Source organism: Ictidomys tridecemlineatus, chromosome 2 (genome assembly GCF_052094955.1).
Source record: "Ictidomys tridecemlineatus isolate mIctTri1 chromosome 2, mIctTri1.hap1, whole genome shotgun sequence".
NCBI lineage: Eukaryota > Metazoa > Chordata > Mammalia > Rodentia > Sciuridae > Ictidomys > Ictidomys tridecemlineatus.
In genome coordinates this window covers 16306103-16328565 of record NC_135478.1, presented here as the reverse complement: position 1 = coordinate 16328565, position 22463 = coordinate 16306103, and the positions used below count along the sequence as shown (strand labels likewise).

Here is a 22463-nt window from a genome sequence, read left to right as displayed (position 1 = left end):
ACTTTTTAACTTTGTTTTTTTGGTGGTACTGAGGATTGAAACCAGGGACTCACCAGGGACTCTCTACCACTGAGCGCCATCCCCAGCCCTTTTTATTTTTTGAGACAGGGTCTCACTGAGTTGCCAGTCTGGCCTCAAACTTGCAATCCTACTGCCTCAGTTTCCCAGTCACTGGGGTTACAATTATGTGCCATTGAGGCTGGCAAATTTTTAGGTTTCTGATTGAAAGTATTATGACCCTGCAGGATTGAGTCCCAACCTTTTTACAGCCAATTTCCTAAAAAGAATGTGGTTCTAAACTTAGCTCACAACATAATCACCTAGGGAATAAAGTTAAATCAGAGTCCTTCTGAGCCCTGGGCTCAGTCTTCTCTCCAGAGAGTCAGGAGGAGCCTTGAAACAACCTCCAAGGCAGGGATTTAGCCAGACTCTTCTAGGAACCGCTGTCATCCCTGTTACACACACACCATCTAACCATTCAACCAAACCTGCGTTTGCATGGACACTCTCCTTCAAAAACAAAAGCCTGGCTTGGTGTGGTGGCACATGCTGGTAATCCAGTGACTCTGGAGGCTGATGAAGGAGGATCACAAGTTCAAGGCGTGGCCCTAAGAAACTTAGTGAGACCCTGTCTCAAAAAATAAAAAGGGCTGAGGATGTGGCTTAGTGATTAAGTACCTTTCGGTTCAAATCCCAAGTACCAAAAAATAAATAAATAAAATAAGAGCCTCCAAGACTGGTAAGCACTTGGCTAACTAACTTTGTGCTTTGAAGCACCAGGAACAACCCACTGCACAAGGGGGACCCCTCAGAGTCCTCTGGAACCTCCGGGGAAATGAAGCTTATGGGCTCCTGATAAATCTTTCATAGAATGTATTCCCTCTCTCCCATAGAGTAGAATGAAATGGCCATGACTTTAGGGATTCTCTCTCAATATTTTATTATAACAGCATACAGAACAGCTGAAGGAACTACAGTGACCAAGCATATACCCAAGCTCTACAACTGTGAATGTTAGTATCTCATATCTCCCTGAAACATTTATTGCTTTATCCACTTATCAATCCATCTTATTTTTATGCATTTCAACTAAGTTGCAGATACTTGATCTTACTTTTTATATGTAATATTCACATAGAACAGCTCCATTTAGCCCCAATGGCCCAAGCTCAGCCTTACTTCAGATTGCTGCCCTCAAGAAACATAAATTCAGAAATTTTAAAAACTAATGGAGGGCTGGGCTGTAGCTCAGTGGCAGAACACTTGCATGGCATGTGTAAAGCACTGGGTTCGATTCTCAGCACCTCATATCAATCAATAAAGTAAAGGTCCACTGACAACTAAAACATTAAAAAAAAAAAAAAACTAATGGAGGGGATGGGGCTGGGGCTCAGCAGTAGCACACTTATCTGGTATGTGTGAGGCACTGGGTTCAATTCTCAGTACCACATTTAAATAAATAAAATAAAGATCTATCAACAATTTAAAACTAAAAAAAAGGGCTGGGGATGTGGCTCAAGGGGTAGCGCGCTCGCCTGGTATGCGTGCGGCCCAGGTTCGATCCTCAGCACCACATACCAACAAAGATGTTGTGTCCGCTGAAAAATAAATAAATAAATTTTCTCTCTCTCTCTCTTTAAAAAGTTTGAAAAAAAAAAACTAGTGGAGCCTGGAAATCATCAAGAAATGACGATAATTCCCAAGTACTTCAGCTTCTACCCTGTGCCTATTCTTAAATCTGTTCTTGCCAGGTGTGGTGACACACAGCTGTAATCCAAGTGACTCAGGAGGCTCAGATAGGAAGAGCGCAAGTCCAAGACCAATCTCAACCCAGGCCCAAAGCAACTTAGCAAGATACTGTCTCAAAAAAAAAAAAGGTTGGGGATGTAGCTTAGTGGTAAAGCACCAATGCATGAAATCCCCAGCACCAAAAAATGAAATATCTAATCCCAATCCCATAGACAATCTTGAAAAACAAAGAATGGTATATTCACAGATGCAGAAGCATTCCCCTAGAGAAGGAAGATGTGCCCAAGTTCATTCAGGATTGACCAGGTGGCATCAGTCAGTTTGGGACCCGAGACTCCAAGTTCCAGCCTATTGCCCAGCTGCCTGGCCTGTCATGAACAGACAAGGGTGTTTCATCATGATATGGGGCTGCCTCTGCAATCACTTGCATTTGGTCTCGTGTTGACCATGAATTAAGTATGAGTAATAGCAGTTGGCAATATGATAAAGTGGAAAAGGCTGCTACAGGGTCAGACTCCTCGCATTCAAATTCTAGTTCTGACACAAACAGCAGCTCCACGGCCAAGAGGACTGACTTTGCTTCAGGGGATTGACTTAGAAGTCAAGACCCAGGCTGCAACTAAGAACACCACTCTGTGTGGCTGTTGAAACAAATTAAACCAGAGGGTAAACAATAAAATGTCTCTATTCCAATAAATGGGAGCCACCCTAATAGCCATAATAGTCACTAAAAAAAAACTTTAAAATCTCAATGATGAATTCATACTCAAGTTCCTATCATATATCAGACAGCAAGGATACAAGAAGTTAACTCCCTGCACTAGAGATCTTTTCTTTTGTGTAGCAGTACTTTCAAACCCAGGGCCTCACATGTGCTAGGCAAGTACTATACCACTGAGCTACCTTATTTTATTTTGAGACAGGGTCTCACCAAGTTGCTCAGGCTGTCCTCAAACTTGGGATCCTCCTGCCCTAGCCTCCAAGAGTATAATTCACAATAGCTACATGTGGAACGAACCTAGATGCCCTTCAGTAAATGAATGGATTAAAAAATGTGGCATATATACACAATGGAATATTACTCAGCAATAAGAGAGAATAAAATCATGACATTTGCAGGTAAATGGATGGAGTTAGAGAAGATAATGCTAAGTGAAGTTAGCCAATCCCAAAAACCAAATACCGAATATTTTCTTTGATGTAAGGAGGCTGATTCATAGTGGGATAGGGAGCGGGAGCATGGGAGAAACAGACAAACTCTAGATAGGGCAGAGGGGTTGGAGGGGAAGGGAACTGGCATGGGGTAATTAATGATGGTGGAATGTGATGATTATTACTATCCAAAGAACAGGTATAAAGACACAAATTGGTGTGAATATACTATGTATACAACCAGAAATATGAAAAATTGTGCTCTATATATGTAATAAGAATTGTAATGCATTCTGCTGTCATGTATAAATTAAAAAAAAAAAAAGAAGAAGAATTTAAACTTGGGCTAGGGTTGTGGCTCAGTGGTAGAATGCTGGCCTAGCTCGTGCGAGGCCCTGGGTTTGATCCTCTGCACCACATAAGAATAAATAAATAAAATAAAGATATTGTGTTCAACTACAACTAAAAAAATTTTTTTAAAAGAATTTAACCTTTACTTCATTTACTTTTATTTATTTATTTTTAATGTGGTATACTGAGGATTGAACCCAGTGCCTCAAACCCATGCTAGGTAAGTGCTCTACCACTGAGCTACAGCCCCAGCCCCAAGTTAAATGCTTTAATGTGAAACTTTATTTTATTTATTTATGGTCTAGGGGATTGAACTCAGCAAAAGTGAGGTGCTAAGCAACTTTGTGAGATTCTGTCTCTACTTTAAAATACAAAAATAAGGCTGGAGATGTGGCTCAATGGTTCAGTGTCCCTGGGTTCAATCCCCAGTACCAAAAAAAAAAAAAAAACAACTTAAAAGAGACAACCCCACAACCCCCAGGAAGCCCCAATGTAAGAACTCACTTTATTCCAACCACAGTTGTCCTAGTTGTCACTCTGGACACCTGCCATTCAGGTTATCACCTGATGGCAGACTGAATCCACTCTGGCTCTAAAAGACATAACCCAAAATGAGCAGGTGGGGCTATAGTGTATTTACATGGAAAGCTCCAAAGTGCCTTTTGCTGGAGTTGAATATCCAGCCTCACTCAGGGTCATGGATCTTCACTCTGTTTTCTGAACAGGGCCCAGAGGAACAAAGGCACCCACACCATCACAGCCCCTCCCTGGTGACAGGGGAGCTGCCAGTCCAACCTGAAACAGTATAACAAAGGCAGAAGACCCCATCCTGTGGGGCTGCTTTGTCTTCCACATCCCAAACAGTCCAAAGTAGCCTTGGTTGCCCCTAAATCAGGTCACAGAACAGCAGGAGACATTCCTTTGGCAAAAAAGGACACACTCTTATCCTGTATCTTATATTGGTAAGTGAGGCTCCGATCCCGCTGGGCTGTGGGCTTCAATGGTCTCCGCCAAAGGATCCTTAGCTGCAGAGAGGGAGAAGAATGAAAGAGAGGCAGCCACAAGTACTACAAGCATCCGTTTGTTTTACTGTGAACCTTGCTCAGCCACTTTGTGCCCTCTTATTGAGATTTCTATGGGATCTTTGTCAGACGAACCATACAGTAATGGGACCAATGACTTTTTTGGAAGGGGAGTAGTGGTACCAAAGATTGAACCCAGAGGTGTTTAGCTAATAAGCCACATCCCTAGCCCTTTGTTTAAAGTTGTTAATTTTTTTTTTTATTTTGAGATAGGGTCTTTCTAAGTTGCTTGGGCCTCACTAAGTTGCTAAGACTGGCTTCAAACTTGTGATCCTTCTGCCTTAGCCTCCTGAGCCACTAAGATTAAAGATGTGTGCCATTGCACCTAGTAGGACCAACATTTTTTTAAATTATTTATTCTTTTTAGATATATATGACAGTAGAGTATATTTTGACATATCATACATACATGGAATACATCTTCCCATCTTTGTGGTTATACATGATCTGGAGTTACACTATTCGTGTATTCATATAAGAACACAGAAAAGGGGTTGGGGATGTGGTTCAGTGGTAGAGCACTTGCCTACCATGTGAGGCACTAGGTTTAGTTCTCAGCACCGCATATAAATAAATAAATAGCCAGGCGTGGTGGCACACACCTATAATCCCAGCAGCTCGAGAGGCTGAGACAGGAGGATCTTGAGTTCAAAGCCAGCCTCAGCAATGTTGAGGTGCTAAGCAACTCAGTGAGACCCTGCCTCTACCTAAAATACAAAATAGGGCTGGGGATATGGCTCAGTGGTTGTTTGTCCCTGAGTTCAATCCCCAGCACCAAAAAATAAATAAACAATAAAGGTCCACTGACTTTTTTATATCCATAAAAGACCTGTGCTTTAAAAAAAAACAAAGAACATAGGAAAGTTATGTCCAATTCATTCTATTGTCTTTCCTATTCCCATTCCCCTCTCTGGGACCAACTTTTAAAATAAACTTATTGCCAGCTAACTAAAATTAAAGGTTCCCCCTGCAATACAATAGTAATATTTGCTTGTTACAGAAAATGTAAAAGCAAAAGAAAAAAGATGGAAAAAAAATCCCCCAGAGAAAAACTATACGTTTTTTTTTTTAATTTTTTTTTTTTTTTTTTTAGTTTTTCGGTGGACACAACATCTTTTATTTTTATTTTTTTATGTGGTGCTGAGGATGGAACCCAGCGCCCCACGCATGCCAAGTGAACGTTTACCACTTGAGCCACATTCCCAGTCCCTCCATTTGGTTTTTTTCCTATTCATGGTTTTGTACTTGTTGGTTAGAATAACTTTGAAAATCAACACACTAGAATTTGTACAATCAACACAGAAGCTCAGAAAGACTGGACATTTATTTTTTGCATGTTTTTTTTTTTTGGGGGGGGGGGGTTGTTTTGTGATACCAGGATTGACCAAATATATGCTATGCCAGTGCTTTACCACTGAGCTACATCCCCAGTCCTAGGCATTTATTCTGATAATTTCACTGACTTGAAAGGGACCACAGGTACCCCACAGAACCCTCTCATGCTGTGTCACAGGTACCAACACAGCATTTCTGGGCTTGCTCCTTTGCTGAAATCTACCAGATTTTGCTCTGAATAACTCTGGACCAAGGAGAATGGCTGCTGGATCAAGAGTGGTCAACAGGAAGATAACTGGAAGCTGTGGTGGAGGCCCACAGATGATTCCAACAGAGAAGTTGAGAAAGGTGCAGAACCACAGCAGCCCATTTGAAGGGGCAAAGGCTGGCTTCCCTCCTAGCTTCTGCTCAAGTACTGCACTCTGGCAGAGGCAGCAGTGGGGATGGGAGCAATGCCAGTCCATAGCTAAGGGCTCCCTTAAGTCTTCATTTTCAGAGGAACAGTTTTAGCCTGAATATGTGGAGCAATTTTGCTATTACTTGATATCACAGCCCCTACAATTCACTCTAGACAGCTGTCTCCTTTTTAGCAGAGCTCTACTTTGTTCACAAAGGAGACCACTGTGGAAAATGTGCCCTAACTCATGAGGCTGAGCACCATCTAGCACAGGTCACTGACTTGCACTGACACAGCTTCTGAGGTTTCCCTTCCAGCTGAAGGAATGTCTCAGGCCTAGGTATTCCTCCCTCAGACCTGAGACTCTCACCTGTACAGTCTGGATTCACAAGCACAGGGCCAAACAGCCCACTGCCCAGCGAACCCCTAACCCCAACGCCTACATACCTGTCCATGTACATCCTTGCAGAAACCAGTGGCCAGGCCCTCAGCTCTCAGGATTAGGTGGCTCTGATGACTGAGGCCATTCAGCAGGATATCATTCTCCTCATCTTCAGCATCTCCACTATCATGTACCAGGGCCACCACATTTCCCTGCATCAGACACAGAAAATTATTGCTTACTGAAAGGGACATGAAGGTCAAGGAACACCAGGCTCTCAGTGTCTCCACCCCTGTGTATCCTCTCACAGATCATCCTCCCTGTACACTTCTGTAGCTACCGTCAGCCCCTTAGCAGGAAGGACTCCTGCTGGGCTGGAGAACCCTAATTCTAATAATCCATTGGACATAGTCACCAGCAGGCCCAGCTCCATTCATCTAAAATCAAGCTCACCATATAGTCATCAAAATTATTTCAGTGTCCTCAATTCCTGAACATTATAACAAGTGCCACCATTCTGCCAGACCCCAATTCATCCAGTCAAAAAGTTTCCAGAGTACTTACTGTGTATCAGACACCACAATATAGATAAGAGATGTAGGCTCTGCAGGATGACAAGTCTAAGAGAGAGGGAATAATGGCTGCTGGGGAACACAAAGGAGACACATCCTGTCTAAGTCAGAGGAGGGGCCAAGTGATGAGCACATCTGACCTGAGTTTTAAATGGCAAGTAGGAGTTAGCCAAGCAGAAATGACGGGGAAGAATGGATGTGGTGGAATGCACCTGCAGTGGGATTCCAGCAATTCTGAAGGCTGAGGCAGAAGGATTACAAATTCGAGAACAACCTGGGCAATGTAGGGAAACTTTGCCTCAAAACAGAAAATAAAAAGGGTTGGGGTTATAGCTCAGTGGTAGAGCATTTACTCAGCATGCTCCAGGCCTTGGGTTTGATTGAACCCCCTTCATTACTTCAGAAAAGAAAAAGAAAAAAAAAGTGAAAGCTGAGGGTTGGGCACACAGCTCAGTAGGTTTAGCATGCACCTGGGTTCCATCCCCAGTACTACCAAAAGGAAAAAAGAGAAAAGTGATGGCTTAGATAATAAATTCTTTCAAAAGAATTCTGTCCAGTTGTATTGTTTTTTTGAATAACAAACATACTGACACTGTGTTATTTAATGGAAAAAGAAAACCCAAAGAGTGTGGGTGGCAGATTACCAGTAATGTGCAGGAAAATACAGGGAGACAAATAACATATAAAAATGTTCACAATTGGGCTGGGGTTGTGGCTCAGTGGTATAGTGCTTGCCTAGTACACTTGAGGCACTGGGTTTGATCCTCGGCACCACATAAAGATACTGTGTCCCCTTATAACTAAAAAATAAATATTAAAAAAAATGCTCACAATTACATAGACTCTCCAGGAAAACAGACATTGGAGGGAGAAAGACAATTACTTTTCACTAAAGTACTCTTTTTTGGGGGGAGGTACAGGGAATTGAACCCGGGGCACTTGGCCACTGAACCGCATCCCCAGTCCTAGTTTGTACTTTATTTAGAGACAGGGTCTCACTTAGTCATTTAGCACCTCACCATTGCTGAAGCTGGCTTTGAACTCTGTGATCCTCCTGTCTTAGCCTCCGGAGCCGCTAGAATTACAGGCATGTGCCACGACACCCAGCTAAAAATACTCTTTGTACAGTTTTTTTCTTTCTTTTCTTCTTCTTCTTTTTTTTTTTTTTAACTAAACCTGTTTCACTTTTTGAACTAAAAGAAGTAATTTTTACAAAAAGAGAGTAATAATAGAACACAGAGCAAGCTGAGCTGCAGAAGGTGACTTTTACTACCTCCTTCACTCTCCCCTCCACCTTCACAATAGTACCTTAGTTCCTGTGACTGAGGCAGGCCAGCCTCAGGAGCTCCCAAAACACAGCTCCCAGGCAGGCTTCTGTACACAGGTGGTGTTCCACATGCTCTGCTAGATATCCTCACCGGCACTAACTCACTCAGCTCCTCTCTCACTACTTCATATTCTCAGCCAGAATGGGGCCACACCAACATCCACAGGTTCCTAGAGCTCCATAGCTCTTCTTAAGGGTGGCTGCCATATTAGAAAGTGTGCTGGTGTATACAAGCTTCACCTCACTCAACTCTAGCTGCTAGTCAGGCATCAGAGAGGTAGGTGGTTGGTTTACAATCACTGTTAAATATCTCTATTAAGGCAAAATCTCTAGTTTTGCCTCGTCAATAAAGATATCTTATATCCTATACTTTAATACACTTTAAATTTGTTATTGTACTGAGAATTTAATCCTCATGCTTGCTAGGCAAGCACTCTACTAATGAGCTAATTTACCAGCCCTTTTTATTTTTTATACCTTTATTTTGTTAGTTTTTTATGTGGTGCTGGGGATCAAACCCAGTGCCTCATATGTGCTAGGCAAGCAATCTACCACTGAGCTATTAAATTAAATTAAATTACCCAGGCTGCCCTCATACTCATGAACCTCCAGCCTCAGTCTCCCAGATAACTGGAATTACAGGCATGTGCCTGGCTGCACTTTATAATTTTTAAAGCAGTTTAGTGTGAAACCCTGGGCTCAATCTCCAGTACCCCACCCACAAAAAAGAACATACAAAGCAATTTATACTCTTTATCTGAACAGATGTTCAAAATATATGAAGAAATAATAACATCCCAGAACTGTGCCACATGTGACCAGTCCCACTGAACACAGTGCTGTCATTCCTTTTACTTTTTTTTAATATTTATTTTTTAGTTTTAGGGGGACACAATATCTTTATTTTATTTTTATGTGCTGCTGAACATTGAACCCAGTGACTCATGCATGCTAGGCAAGCGCTCTACCTCTGAGCCCCAACCCCAGCCCCCTGATCATTCCTTTTATTTTGAAGGATTTATTTTAAAGCAATGGCAATAGGGGAAAACAGGGTGGGTAAACCATGAATTCTAGACCTGCCGGAGGAAAGGGAAATCAAACCCTAAGCAAATAAAAAGATCACTGCAAGCAAATGAGTCCAGACCTGTCTGGACTCTTTAGAGGTCACAGGTGGCAGCACGGAGAATAGTTCCATTAGTACCTTTAACTCCTGGCACACAGTGGCTCTGCAGTAGTGGATGAAATCCAGCACGGCCACTGCCCCCAAGCCTAGGCTCAGCAACACACTGAGGTCATCCACCAGCAGCACTGGACACTTCCAGGTAGCCTCCTCATTATCCACGGGTTTCAAGGCCTCCCGTACAAACTGATACAATGGTTCCAAGTTCCCAGCACTGGCCTCCCTAGAGAAACAAGACAAAAGTCACCAGAGCTCATTTTTTTCTACAAATATTTATGTGGGACCAAGTGGCACTAGGAAAGTGCCAGAAGAGACCAAGAACTATATCACAGTTCTTGGCAATCTGGAAAAGAAAAGGCATGCTCATGTGAAAGTTTTACTCCAATTCAAATACTTCCTGCAGCCTAGTAGGTACAAAGCACTGTTAGAAACTGAAGAACACAAAAATGAATAGCTGCTGGGCGCCTTAAAAGATACCATACAGGGCTGGGGATACAGTTCGGCTGGTAGAGGGTTTGCCTCGCATGCACAAGACCCTGGGTTCAATCCCCAGCACCACAAAAAAAAAAAAAAAAAAAGATACCATACAGGGGCTGAAGTTGTGGCTCAGTAGTAAAGTAATTGCCTAGCATGTGTGAGGCACTGGGTTGGATCCTTAGCACCACATAAAACTAAAACAAAAGTGGTGTTGTATCCATCTACAACTAAAAACAAAGTAGCATGTAAAAAAAAAAAAAAAAAAAAAGACACCATACAGCTGGGTGTGGTGGCACACACCTAAGGCAAGAGGATCCAGCCTCAGGCAACAGTGAGGTGCTAAGTGAGACCCTGTCTCTAAATAAAATACAAAATAGGGCTGGAGATGTGGCTCAGTGATTAAGTGCCCCTGAGTTCAATCCTGGGTACCGTCCCGCAAAAAAAAGAGACACACCATACAAGCTAGGTGCAGTGGTGTCCTTAGCTACTTGGGGAGAAGAGACAGAAGGATCACAAGTTCAAGGCCAGCCTCAGCAATTTAGTGAGACCTTGTCTCAAAATTAAAAATATTAAGAGCTGGGGATGGAGCTCATTAACAGAGTGCCCTGAGATTCAATCGTCAGAACCCCCTCTGCGCCCCCCCCCAAAAAAAAAGAAGAAAGAAAAAGAGAGAGAATATAGTTTCTCAACCCAAGAGTTTATTATACATCCAGGCTGGGCACACTGGTGCATATCTGTAATCCCACCAGCTCAGGAGGCTGAGGCAGGAGGATGCCAAGTTCAAAGCCAGCCTCAGCAATTTAGTGAGGCCCTAAACAACTCAGCAAGACCCTGTCTCTAAATAAAATATAAAAAGGGCTGAGGATGTGCCTCAGTCGTTAAACGCCTCCGATACAAAAGAAAAAGAGAGAATTTATGGGCTGGAGTTGTAGCTCAGTTGTAGAATACCTGCTTAGCATGGATGAGGCATTGGGCTCAATCTTTAGCACCACATAAAACAAATGAATAAAAAATAAAGGTTAAATTCTAAAAAAAAAAAAAAAAGAGTTCATGACACCTGGAAGATTAGATTGGAGTAAGCAGACAAAGAATTCCTAGGAGGTCATGTTGCTGTAAAAAGTTAAACAGGCCAGGTGCAGTGGTGTAGGCCTATAATACTAACTACTTGGGAGGCTGAGGTAGGAGGATTCTAAGTTCAAGAACAGCCTCAGTCACTTAGTGAGAATCTGTCTCAAAATAAAAAATTAAAAAGTATCTAGAGATGTAGCTCAGTGGTATAGTGTCCTCAGGTTCAATCCCTAGTACTAAAGGGAAAAAAAAATTGCTTAATAGCAATTCTGGTGCTTTGGTGGTAAAGGATAGTAGTCTAAGAGCTGTTTCTAAGCATAACAGATCTGACCTGTTTATGACACAAGCTAATCCATCTCCTTCTGAATGCCCCAGCAGTCAACTCCCAGCAATGAGTAGAGGAATGAAGCCCAGGGCCTCATGTTCCAGGGCTGAGCTCTTGGCATTGGGTTATCTTCCCTAACAATGAAGCAACTCCCCACACCTTGGGATCAGGTGTAACTAGCCCTTACATTCAGATGAAGAAACCCAGGATTAGAGGTACTAAGGAATGTGTTCAAGATCATAGATGGAGTCAGGGAATATAGTCTTCTAGTCCACTGTATAAGGGGATACCTGAAAGAAGGAGGCAGTGGGGAGAGTTCATATGAACTCCTGATCAGAAGTAGGAAAACCAATCTGAGATCTGTGATTTTTTAAAATTAATTATTTTAGTAGTACTGGGTATTAAACCCAGGGGCACTTTATCACCGAGCTCTATCCCTATCCCTTTTTAATTTTGAGACAGGGTGTCACTAAGTTGCTCAAGTTGGCCTTGAATTATAGTCCTCCTGCCTCAGCCTTCCAAATTGCTGGGATTACAGGCCTGCACCATGGCACCCATGTAGACCTGTGATGTTGGATACCAAACCAGGTGATGACAAATTTTTTGTTAGAAGAGACAGATAATAAATAGAGAGTAGATACTAAATATTTAAAATTGAGGGTCACATGGCCCCTGTCCCAACTATGCACTATCACCATAGATCAAAATAGCCAAAAACAATATATAAACAAAATTTAAAAAAAACATGGCTAGCCCAAGGCCCTTAGTTTGCTGATCCTTGTACCAAGGAAAGAATAAAGCAAAGTTGTACATGCAATGGCTCTGAGCCAGGGTTTGAAAAACAGCAAAGCAGGTTGTTCTGCCATACTCCCAGCAAATGATGCTTTCTGTATGTAGCCTTTGGGACAACTGTGTTACCTTGGAACCATGATGAGAGCCATGCACATTCTTTTTGCTACCAAGGATTGAACAGGGGCATTTAACTACTGAGCCACATCCCCAGCCCTTTTTAAAATTTTATTTAGAGACAAGGTCTCATTGAATTGGGCCTTGCTAAATTGCTGAGGTTTGCTTTGAAATCACAATCCTCTTGCCTTAGCCTCCCAAGCTGCTGGGATTAAAAGTGAGCCATGTGCTTTCTGATAATGCTGCAACACCAGGTGAAGTGTCAGATCCCAGAAGCTAGTTCTGTCTCCTACACAAGAAGAAATCACACAGCAAACCTTTCCTGGGTCCACCTGTCAGGTATGCACTCTGACCTGAGAAACTGCAGCGGGTGTGGCTCCTCCTGAGCCTGGAAGAAGACATCCACTGAAGACTTGAGACCCTCAAGGAATACAAGCTGCCCACGTTCCCGTGCCATGGTCAGACTGACACCCTAAAGATGAGAAAAAGAACAGTGAATTACTGTGCCTTATAGAGGAACCCTTTAGAGAGGCTAGATGTAGCTCATAAGAAGGTTCAAAACACATTCCAAACCCTGCAAATGTGAACGTGTCTAATTATTTTTTTTGACCATGGCACTTGCCCACTGAGCCACATCCCCAGCCCTATTTTGTATTTTATTTAGAGACAAGGTCTCACTGAGTTGCTTAGTGCCTTGCTTTTACTGAGGCTGGCTTTGAATTTGCGATCCTCCAGTCTCAGCCTCCCAGCTGCTGGGATTACAGGTGCGCAGCCCTCTTTCTCTATATATATTTTTTAAACATGCTGTCATTTTTTTAATACCTTTATTTTGTGTATTTATTTATTTATTTTTATGTGGTGTTGGGGATCAAACCCAATGCCTCATGCATGCTAGGTAAGTACTCTACCACTGAGCCACAACCCCAGCCCCCTGTCTACTCTTAATACAAGCCCATACTTTCTTGCCCCTGGGCATTCCCAGCTCACAATCCTCATTTTGTTTTCAGACATGCATTTCCATTTAACTGCCACATTTTTAAGAATTTACATTATTTTGCTTAAACACATAAACACACACACACACACACACACAAATTTTAAGATTAAGCAATATTGATATTTTTGGTTTTTAACTTTCTTTCTTTGAAATGGTCTCTTTAGGTTGCCTAGGCTAGCCTTGAACACCTTAGCCTCCCAAATTGCTGGGATTATAGGTATGTGCCACCATGTCCAGATGAGAATTTACTCATAAAGAGTTCTTACTATATTTCAGGGAGATTGACAGTTGCAGTTTATGAGTTGTATCTTTTTTTTTTTTTTTTTTAGGTACTAGAGATTAACTCAGAAGCACTTGACCACTGAGCTACACCCCTAGCCCTATTTATATTTTATTTAGAGATAGGGTTCTCACTGATTTGCTTAGCACCTTGCTTTTGCTGAAGCTGGCTTTGAACTCCGGATCCTCCTGCCTCAGCTTCCTGAGCTGCTAGGATTACAGCAGCAGTGGCTATGAGTTTTATCTTTTTTTTTTTTTTTTCCTTGTACTGGGTATCGAATCCAGGGACACGTTACCACCGAGTTACAGCCCTAGCCCTTTTTATTTTTTTATTTTGAGACAGTCTTGCTAAATTGCTAAGGGTGTCCTTGAACTTATGACCCTTCTGCCTCAACCTCCTGAATTGCTGGGATCACAGGTGTGCCACCTCATCTGGCTTAGTTGTATTCTTTAAAAATTCCAGAACCTTGGGCTGGGGTTGTAGCTCAGTGGTAGAGTGCTTGCCTAGCATGTGTGAGGCACTGGGTTTGATTCTCAGCACCACATGTAAGTAAATTAATCAAATAAAGGTCCATCAATAACTAAAATAAATAAATAAATTCAGACTTTGAGATCATGTGCCACTGATGCAGGAAAAAGAGCCAGATGAAACCAAAAGCCTGGCCCTTTTGCCCGCATCATCATTTTCCAGACTTTGACCATTCACCTATTGTCTTATTATTCACTTAATGATGATTTTAAGTGTGATCTTTTTTGTGTGTGTATGTGTGTTTGTGTGTGTGATGCTGGGGACTGAACGCAGTGCCTTGTGCATGAGAGGCAAGCACTCTATCTATGGAGCTATATCCCCAGCCCTGTGCTTATTTTTATAAGTGCACACATTTAAAAGTAACACTTTAGGGGCTGGGGTGGTAGCTCAGTGGTACGGTGCTTGCCTAGCGTGTGTGAAGCACTGGGTTGGATTCTTGGCACCACATATAAATAAATAAAAATAAAGGTACATTTGACAACTAAAATTTTATATATATAAAACTTTATATTACTATGGTTAATTAAAATCCGATATTGAGCCAGCATGGTGGTACATGCCTGTGATCCCAGTGGTTCAGAAGGATGAGGCAGGAGAATTGCAGGTTCAAAACCAGTCTCAGCAATTTAGTGAAACCCTGACTCAAAATAAAAAATAAGGGGCTGGGGTTGTGGCTCAATGGTAGAGCACTCACCTAGTATGTGTGAAGCCCTCAACACCACAATAAAAATAAATATATTAAATAAAGGTTATAAATAAATAAATAGATAAATAGGGATGGGGTACAGGGTGGGGATGGGGTATATGGTGGCAAAGGCCTATAATCCAAGCAGTTTGTGGGGCTGAGGCAGGAGTATCACGAGTTCAAAGCCAGCCAGCAATTTAGCGAAGCCTTAAGCAACTCAGTTAGACCTCATCTCTAAATAAAATATAAAAAAGGACTGAGGATGTGGCTCCATGGTCAAGTGCCCCTGGGCTTAGCTCAATCTCTGGTACCAAAATAAACATAGGCTATTGAGAGCTTATGGTGCTTCCCCAGCATTCAATTTCTAGCACTGCAAAAAAAAAAAAAAAAAAAAAAAAAGAAAGAGGGGGGGAGGGAGGAAGGGAAAAGAAAAGAAAAAGGCAGATCCCTGGGCCTGATTTCAGACTTCCAGAATGAGGGCACGGCCCAGGATCTGCATTTCAATGAACACACAGGGATGAAGTTGCATACTGAATACACACTCCCCACTCCACCTGTGCAGAAACAGATCACATGGAAAGTGATCCCAGGCTCTAAACCAGGTCTCAACTGCTCACTCACATACCAAACATCAAGTACCCTCCACTATCCCACAAATTTTGTGGTTCTACAGCTGCACAAACACACACAAAACACACACAGACTTCTGATCCTCACTTTGCTCTGGCTCACTACCAGTCCACTTATATAAATGCAATAACGTGCCACAAGCATGGAAGCTCACTCCACATCCAAGTGCTGGGCATGCCATTCCTGCTGGGCTGATGACCACTCAAAGGTGAAAGGAAAATGGCCAATCTGGATGTGAGAGTGCACAGCCTGCTCATCCTGAAGCAGAGGCTAAGGCCTGAGACATGCCTCAGTGACCTGTAATGCAATGTTGGTCCGTACAGGGCTGCTCTCCTGGAGCTCATGCCCTCACCTCCAACACAGGAGTTTCTTCCTTCTCTAGAGGACAGGAAGAAGTTGCCCTTCTCTTACCCTTCATTTGTTTCTCCCAAACACAGAAAAGGCAGTGACTTGGCCTAACAGTAAGACTGGCATTTTAAAGATCACTGTGGGGCTGGGAATGTGGCTCAGTGCCAGAGGCCTTGTGTATGTGTGAAGCCTTGGGTTCAATACTTAGCACTGCAGAAAAAAAGAAAAAAGCAGGTGGCCTGGTTCCTTCCCTCTCTAAGACTGACATGGCCCCTTCAGACCTCTTCAGTTCCCATGCTCAGGGAGTACGTACAGCTGGTCACAGATCATAGATCATGGCTCCAGCTAGGGGAGGAAGTCCACTGGTCTCTTGGCTATGCTATTCTCATCTGACTATATCTGATGTAGGTGAGGGGCAGGCAACAAAAAGCACCTCTTTCCACTTTTGGGTCTCAAGTCCTAGATGGGGATAAAGTGGGAAGCAACTAACTTGGCAAGAGACCAATCTGTGATCTCCAACATAGCAGGACCAAGATGAAAGCTCACAGTGAGAAGGAGAAACCTTTTAGTAGAAGTATTTGATTAATTGACATCCACAAACAACAAGTCTGCTTATATAAACTCTCAATAATAACACACACCAAGATGCTGCTTTTCCCTTTTAAATAAAGGGCTCAGAAGTCCAACATTTCCTTAGATGGAGCCCAGAGCTTCAGTGCATGATAGGCAAGCACTCTACCACTGAGCCACATCCCCAGTCCCCTTCTTTGCTAAATTCTCTACAACCCGAACAGGAAAGTCCATTCTTAGCCCACATTCATACACGCATGGCATACATTCTCACTCAGGAACCGCACCATGGAGGTCTAAAATATTTACCAGCTTCTGTCCCACGATATTGTAGTGACTGAAAGACTGGACAAGTGCCACAAAGCAGACTTTACAGTTAGCTAGAAAAGAAAACAAATTGACTTTTAATAACTCCCCTGCTTATAATCCATCCCACACTTCATACCTCTGGAAACAAAAACACTGAGGCAGATCTAAATATCCAGAGGAGGCCTTGCAGCCTGACACACCTAATTTGCATCTAAGATGCACTTTTCCTCATATTTAACAGTTATGCCTTAATTCACTGCTTCTGAGATGTATTTCTGTTCAATTACTTTTGTCCCATTAGAAAGTGTTTCTTTTTCAACTTTTTTCTTTTCTGTTTACTCTTGGTATACAGGAATGTAATTAATTTTTTACTTTTCTGGTACTGAGGATTGAGCCAAGGGCTGCTTGAACACTGTGCTACATGCTCAGCACTTTTTATTTTGAGACAGGGTCTCATTAAGTTGCTTATGGCTTCAGTAAGTTGCTGAGGCTGGCCTTGAACTTGCAATCCTCCTACCCCAGCTACCCAAGGCTCTATAAGACTACAGGCATGCACCACAGTGCCCAGCCCATTTTTTAAACTAGTCTTATATCCAATACAAAATACAAGGACCACAAGGTCTCCAGCTACTTGACTAACTGTAATAATCCTAATTTATCTGTAGATTCTGTAGCATGCTGTTTCTTTCTTTTTATATTTATTTTTTTAAATTGTAGTTGGACACGATATCTTTATTTTATTTATTTTTATGTGGTGCTGAGGATCGAACCTTGGGCCTCACACATGCTAGGTAAGCGCTCTACTACTGGGCCACAATCCCAACCCAATTCTGTTGCTTTTTCTGCGCTGACAATCCCATCATCTGAAAGAAAATCACTTTCGAAGTTGTAAATTATTATTTACTTTATATCCTGGCTTGGCACAGGAGAATCCACTGATAAATGAATTTCTTTTTCTTTAGGTTATTTTCTTTTTCTAGTCTACTTCCAAATGTGAACTGCAGATATTCTTTAGGAAGCAACTACTGCCAGGGAAAAATGTCAATGGGGTCAAGTACCCAGAGACTAAAAACACAGAAGGATTTAGAAACAATTAAGTCAGGAAGCTCGGTGAGGTAGTGTCTGCACAGAACCTGGAGAAGGGGAAGGCAGGACATGGTTACAGTAAGCACATGCCACTCTTTGAAAGAGGGAACAGATGGACCAGTAATCTGTTCCTAATAAAAAAAAAAGTCCCTAGTTACTCAGACACCAAAGCCCTGGTTATTTATACTTGCGTTTCTAGGAATTGAATTTATGACCTCACACATGCAAGACCCATTCTCTACCATGGAGCTATAGCCCCATGATTAATAAATGCCTTCTACCTTGTGCTTGTGGGCAAGTGTTCCACCATTAAGTTAAATTCTGAGCCTTTTATTTATTTATTTTTATTATTTTGTAATAAAAAAAGGTGCCCAGGGTGGCCTAGCACTTTTGATCCTCATGCCTTAGCTTCCGGAGTAGCTGGGACTATAGGTGTGTGTCAATCAATGCTCTTCCCATTGCTTCCTCAAAGTTTTTCTTACTCTTCTTCTCCTTTTTTCTTTTCCTTTTTTGCCTTAGGTTTTTTTACAGAATTAATGAGAGTCATACCTTTGAGGTAGAAGGAAAGAAAATGGTGGACAAGGAAACTGCCATCTGTCTTGGCATCACAGAGTAAAGTCAGTTTTCCCTAAAAGTTAAGAGGACACAAAAAGGTGAATTAGACTTCCTGAAAAGAGATCAGCCCAGTGTAGAAATACTGGTCTCTCCTAAATTTCTCCACCTAGACACCTAGAATGTTGGGGTTTTTCTAGTATTTGGGATTGAAACCAGGGACACACTTTACCACTGAGCTACATCCCTAACCCTTTTTAAATTTTTAAGACAGTTTTGCTAAATTGTTGAGGGTCTTGCTAAGTGGCTGAGGCTGGCTTGAACTTGCAATGCTCCTGCAAAAAAATTTTTGCAGAGTTGCTGGGATTACAGATATGCACCACCAATGCCTGGCTAGAAAATGTATTTTTAAATGATAAATATGCTAAACTTACCCCAAATTGAAGAAAATAAATCACAATTATGGGGGAAAATTATGAGTATTAGGTAACTTATGACAGACAAGCATATCTCAGCCTCCACTCTCTTAAAGCAAAACACAGAATAAAATTCCTCTCTTTCCATTCCTCACTTTAGTAACTCAGGCACCAGTCTTGGGGAGAATCAAATCCTTAGCAAAGGAAGTGCTGACCATCAGATGCCAATCAATCAGATTGCAGGACAGGGAAAGGACCTTCAAAAAGGTCTTCTGACATAACTTCTTCCCTATTTCTAATTCCAATGTCAATTCTGTCTGTGAGGTGGGGGAGAGGGGAAGAAATAGCTGTTTACAGAGATGAGCAATTACACAGTTCTCTTGGTGGTCTGCTTCAAATGGGGTTCAAATCTTGGAGTGTCTTTGAAAATACCTCTAAAGATGGCTTCTGCAGAGTCTGGTTGCCCTACCCCAGACAACTCTAGTTCTGTCAATGACACGGAACATCAGGATCAAGTGGTATCACACATGCCATCTTCAAACTGTGTGACTTTAGGCAAGTGCCTAACTTCTCTGGGCTTTAGTTTTTTCACTTATAAAATATAAGTAACCTTGAGGATTACCCCCTCCCCAATGCTTTCATTTCCTGGTGCCATTTCAAACCTCACTCTGGTCCAGGGTGAGGACTTCAGAAGTGCTCTAGTAACTGGCAAAGAAACCAGCGCCATCTGGAGGCTTAAACACATGAGAATTGCTGGGCAACCAAAATCCATAAGAATCTATTGAAACTACAATTTGCCCCACACTATCTGGTATCATGGCTGCCTGTGATAGGGGACAGATGTGAGCAGTGGAAATGTAAGGTTAAAGGCATAATTCTATAAACTGGGCTCCCTATACTGACCCCTAAATGCTTTTTTTTTTTTTACATATTTTTAGTTGGCAATGAACCTTTATTTTATTTATTTATATGCTGAGAATCAAACCTAGTGCCTCACATATGCTAGGCAAGCGCTCTACCACTGGGCCACAACCCAGCTCCCAAATACTTTCTTTTAAAAAGCAACTTACCTGCAGCCCTGACTGGCTTAAGTGACAAGATATGTCACTTCAGTAAACTATCTGTTATCTGCAGGAGAAATGCAGTTCCAAAATAATTCTGATAAGAAAAACACAAGTTATCCTATAGCAGTCATTTTTGTGACTCTTTCACAGACCAGTTCTCCAAACTCAGGGAGATAAAAATAATCCCCCTAACCATAAAATCTTTAAGAACAGATTCCAATCAGAACCATTCAGCATGGGCCAAAGTGACTTAGAGCTGGCATGGCAGTATGGACTTGAAAGTCTGATGTCCAGGCTAGGGCTGCAGCTCAGTGGCAGAATGCTTGCCTAGCATGTGTGAGGCACTAGTTTCCATGCTTAGCACATTAAAAAAATAAATAAACAAACATAATAAAGACTGGCTGTCCATCTACAACTACAAAAAAATTAAAAATAAAAATAAATAACAAGTCTGATGTCATCCTGCTGTCAAAAGTCAAGAGGTGGCCCTGGGCCAGGACTCTGGAAACTTCCCTGGGTCCCGCAATAAAACTAGAGGGCAGGGGCTGGGGTTGTGGCTCAGTAGTAGAGTGCTCACCTAGCGCGTGTGAGGCCCTGGGTTCGATCCTCAGCACCACATAAAAATAAACAAAATAAAGATATTGTGCACAACTACAACTAAAAAATAAATATTAAAAAAAAAAAACTGGAGGGCGGAGAAGCATGCCGTCCCTCTCTTAAAAAGACCAACTCTCTCCCCTTTCTCCTTTCCCATTCCTTCTAATAAACTCAAGCCTGTTACTCTGGACAACATGTCTGCAATCTTTTTGACTTGATCACAAGAATTTCGGGGAGGGGCGTAGTTCGCGCTGCCTCAATTCCCAGAAGGCCTCAGCTCTTTAACACCTGGAGAAACCAACCACTTCATTGGGAAGATCGAGGTTATGGATTAAGTCAGATGTGTTCTTGGAAAAGGTAGGTCTGCATTAAAATTAAAATATTCCCAGGTGTGAGAAAGGTGGAATAAACAGTAGCTAGGCTGCGGCACCGCAGGCTGGCTTTGAACAACCCTTTGAAGACCCTACTAGACACCACAGGAGACAGGTACTGCCGCGTTCTAGGACACCTGCCGAGCGCTCCAGGACAAAGTAGGAAGACAATCAGGCTCAGTCTTCTCTCAAACTCCTTTGCATAGGCTGGGTTGCGGCCCAGTGGCAGAGTACTTGCCGAGCATGTGTGAGGCACAGGGTTCGATTCTCAGCACCACATATAAATTAATTAATTAAAGTTCTATCAACAACATTAAAAAAAAAAAAAACTCTGCAATCTCTCTTGGGCGCCAGGGACCCCATCCCAGTGAGCGCACAAAAGTCTCCCCAGTATATGTCTGTAAACTAAGCCAATCCGACCGTCCGATAAGCTTTTAGGGGCAGGCACGGCCTTTGAGGGCGGAGAGACAGTCAAGAAGCACTTCTCCCCCGGGCTCAAGCTCAGGAACAGGCCTCTCCACACTACAACACCCAGGATCCAAGCCCAGACAGTCCGCGTGCCTCCCCACCGTGAGCCCTACGTCCCGGATGCAGTCTTCCGTCACGCTCCCAGGACCCGCCCCCTTCCGGGCCGCGCAACCTCTTACCTGCTCCACCCCGGGAGGGGTGGTGTTCAGAAGGTTATTAAGTTCCGGGAACATTCCAAGCTCCCGGTGACTAGAGCTCTGGATGAGAAACCGGTGCTGCGGGGGCTCCGGAGTACGAAGAACAGCACACACCCGCGATTACACTGTTGCGCGATGCGCGCGCATACGCAACGCCACTCCTGGGAACTCTACCGCAGCCAATAGACGGGCGCTCGGTGGGCCGCTGCGGGCGCACGCGCGGAAAGCGCGTCGCGCCTGGGGAGGCGGAACGCTGTGCCGTAGCTGCTGATCTGCGGCTCTAATGGTTTTTGGTCTCTCGTCTCCCATGCCCTCCTTGCTCAGTGCCTGGCCTTCACTAACTCGATGGTCGAGAGTGCCCTTACCCAACTAGAGCACGCCATGCTAAGTGAAATGAGCCAATCGCCCAAAACCAAAGGCCGAATGTTTTGTCTGTTAAGCGGATGCTGAGCCATAGTGAGGGGAGTGGATTGCGCGGAGGGGAGTGGGGGCGGGGGCCGTGGGGATGGGAAGGACCGTAGAATGAGAGACTTTATTACCTACATACATGTATGATTACAGTACTGGTGTGACTCTGCACCATGTACAGCCAGAGGAATGAGACGTTGCGCTCCATTTGTGTACAAGGTGTCAAAACGCATTCTACTGTCCCGTATAACTAATTAGAGCAAATTTTTTAAAAAAGGAGACCAGTAGAATAGAAGAAGGGGATGGGGGAGGGAGGGGAGGGAAAGAGGAGGTACTGGAGAATGAAATCGATCAAATTATACTGTGTAATTGTCGGCACGTATGGATATATTATTACACACACACACACACACAAAAGGAAATGTGCCCTTGCTCCTCAGGATCTTTGTACAGAAATTAACTTTTTACCCGAAATTAATTTGATTTACCTGGCATTGTGGACACGTCTGTAATCCCATGTACTCCTAAGGCTGAGATAGAAGGATGCAAGTTGGAGGCCAGCTTGGCCAATTTAGGGATGAAGTAGAGGAAACAGGTAATCATAGTGGGGGTAAAATGGTGAGAGTGCTTAAGGAGGATGGATGTCGGAACCAC

The 22463-nt window shown here is 43.0% G+C and overlaps 1 protein-coding gene across 1 annotated transcript; it reads right to left on the bottom strand.

Annotated features, from left to right (window-relative positions):
• Positions 1 to 923: 923 nt before the first annotated feature.
• On the bottom strand, positions 924 to 21598 carry Elp6 (elongator acetyltransferase complex subunit 6). Its single transcript, XM_005332936.5, has 7 exons — positions 21384 to 21598; positions 18286 to 18364; positions 16651 to 16721; positions 12657 to 12775; positions 9549 to 9750; positions 6514 to 6660; positions 924 to 4277 (listed from the first exon to the last, which is right to left on the bottom strand). Exons 1-7 carry the CDS (start codon positions 21435 to 21437, stop codon positions 4149 to 4151), a joined length of 801 nt encoding a protein of 266 aa, XP_005332993.1. The 5' UTR covers positions 21438 to 21598; the 3' UTR covers positions 924 to 4148.
• Between the last annotated feature and the right edge of the window lie 865 nt (positions 21599 to 22463).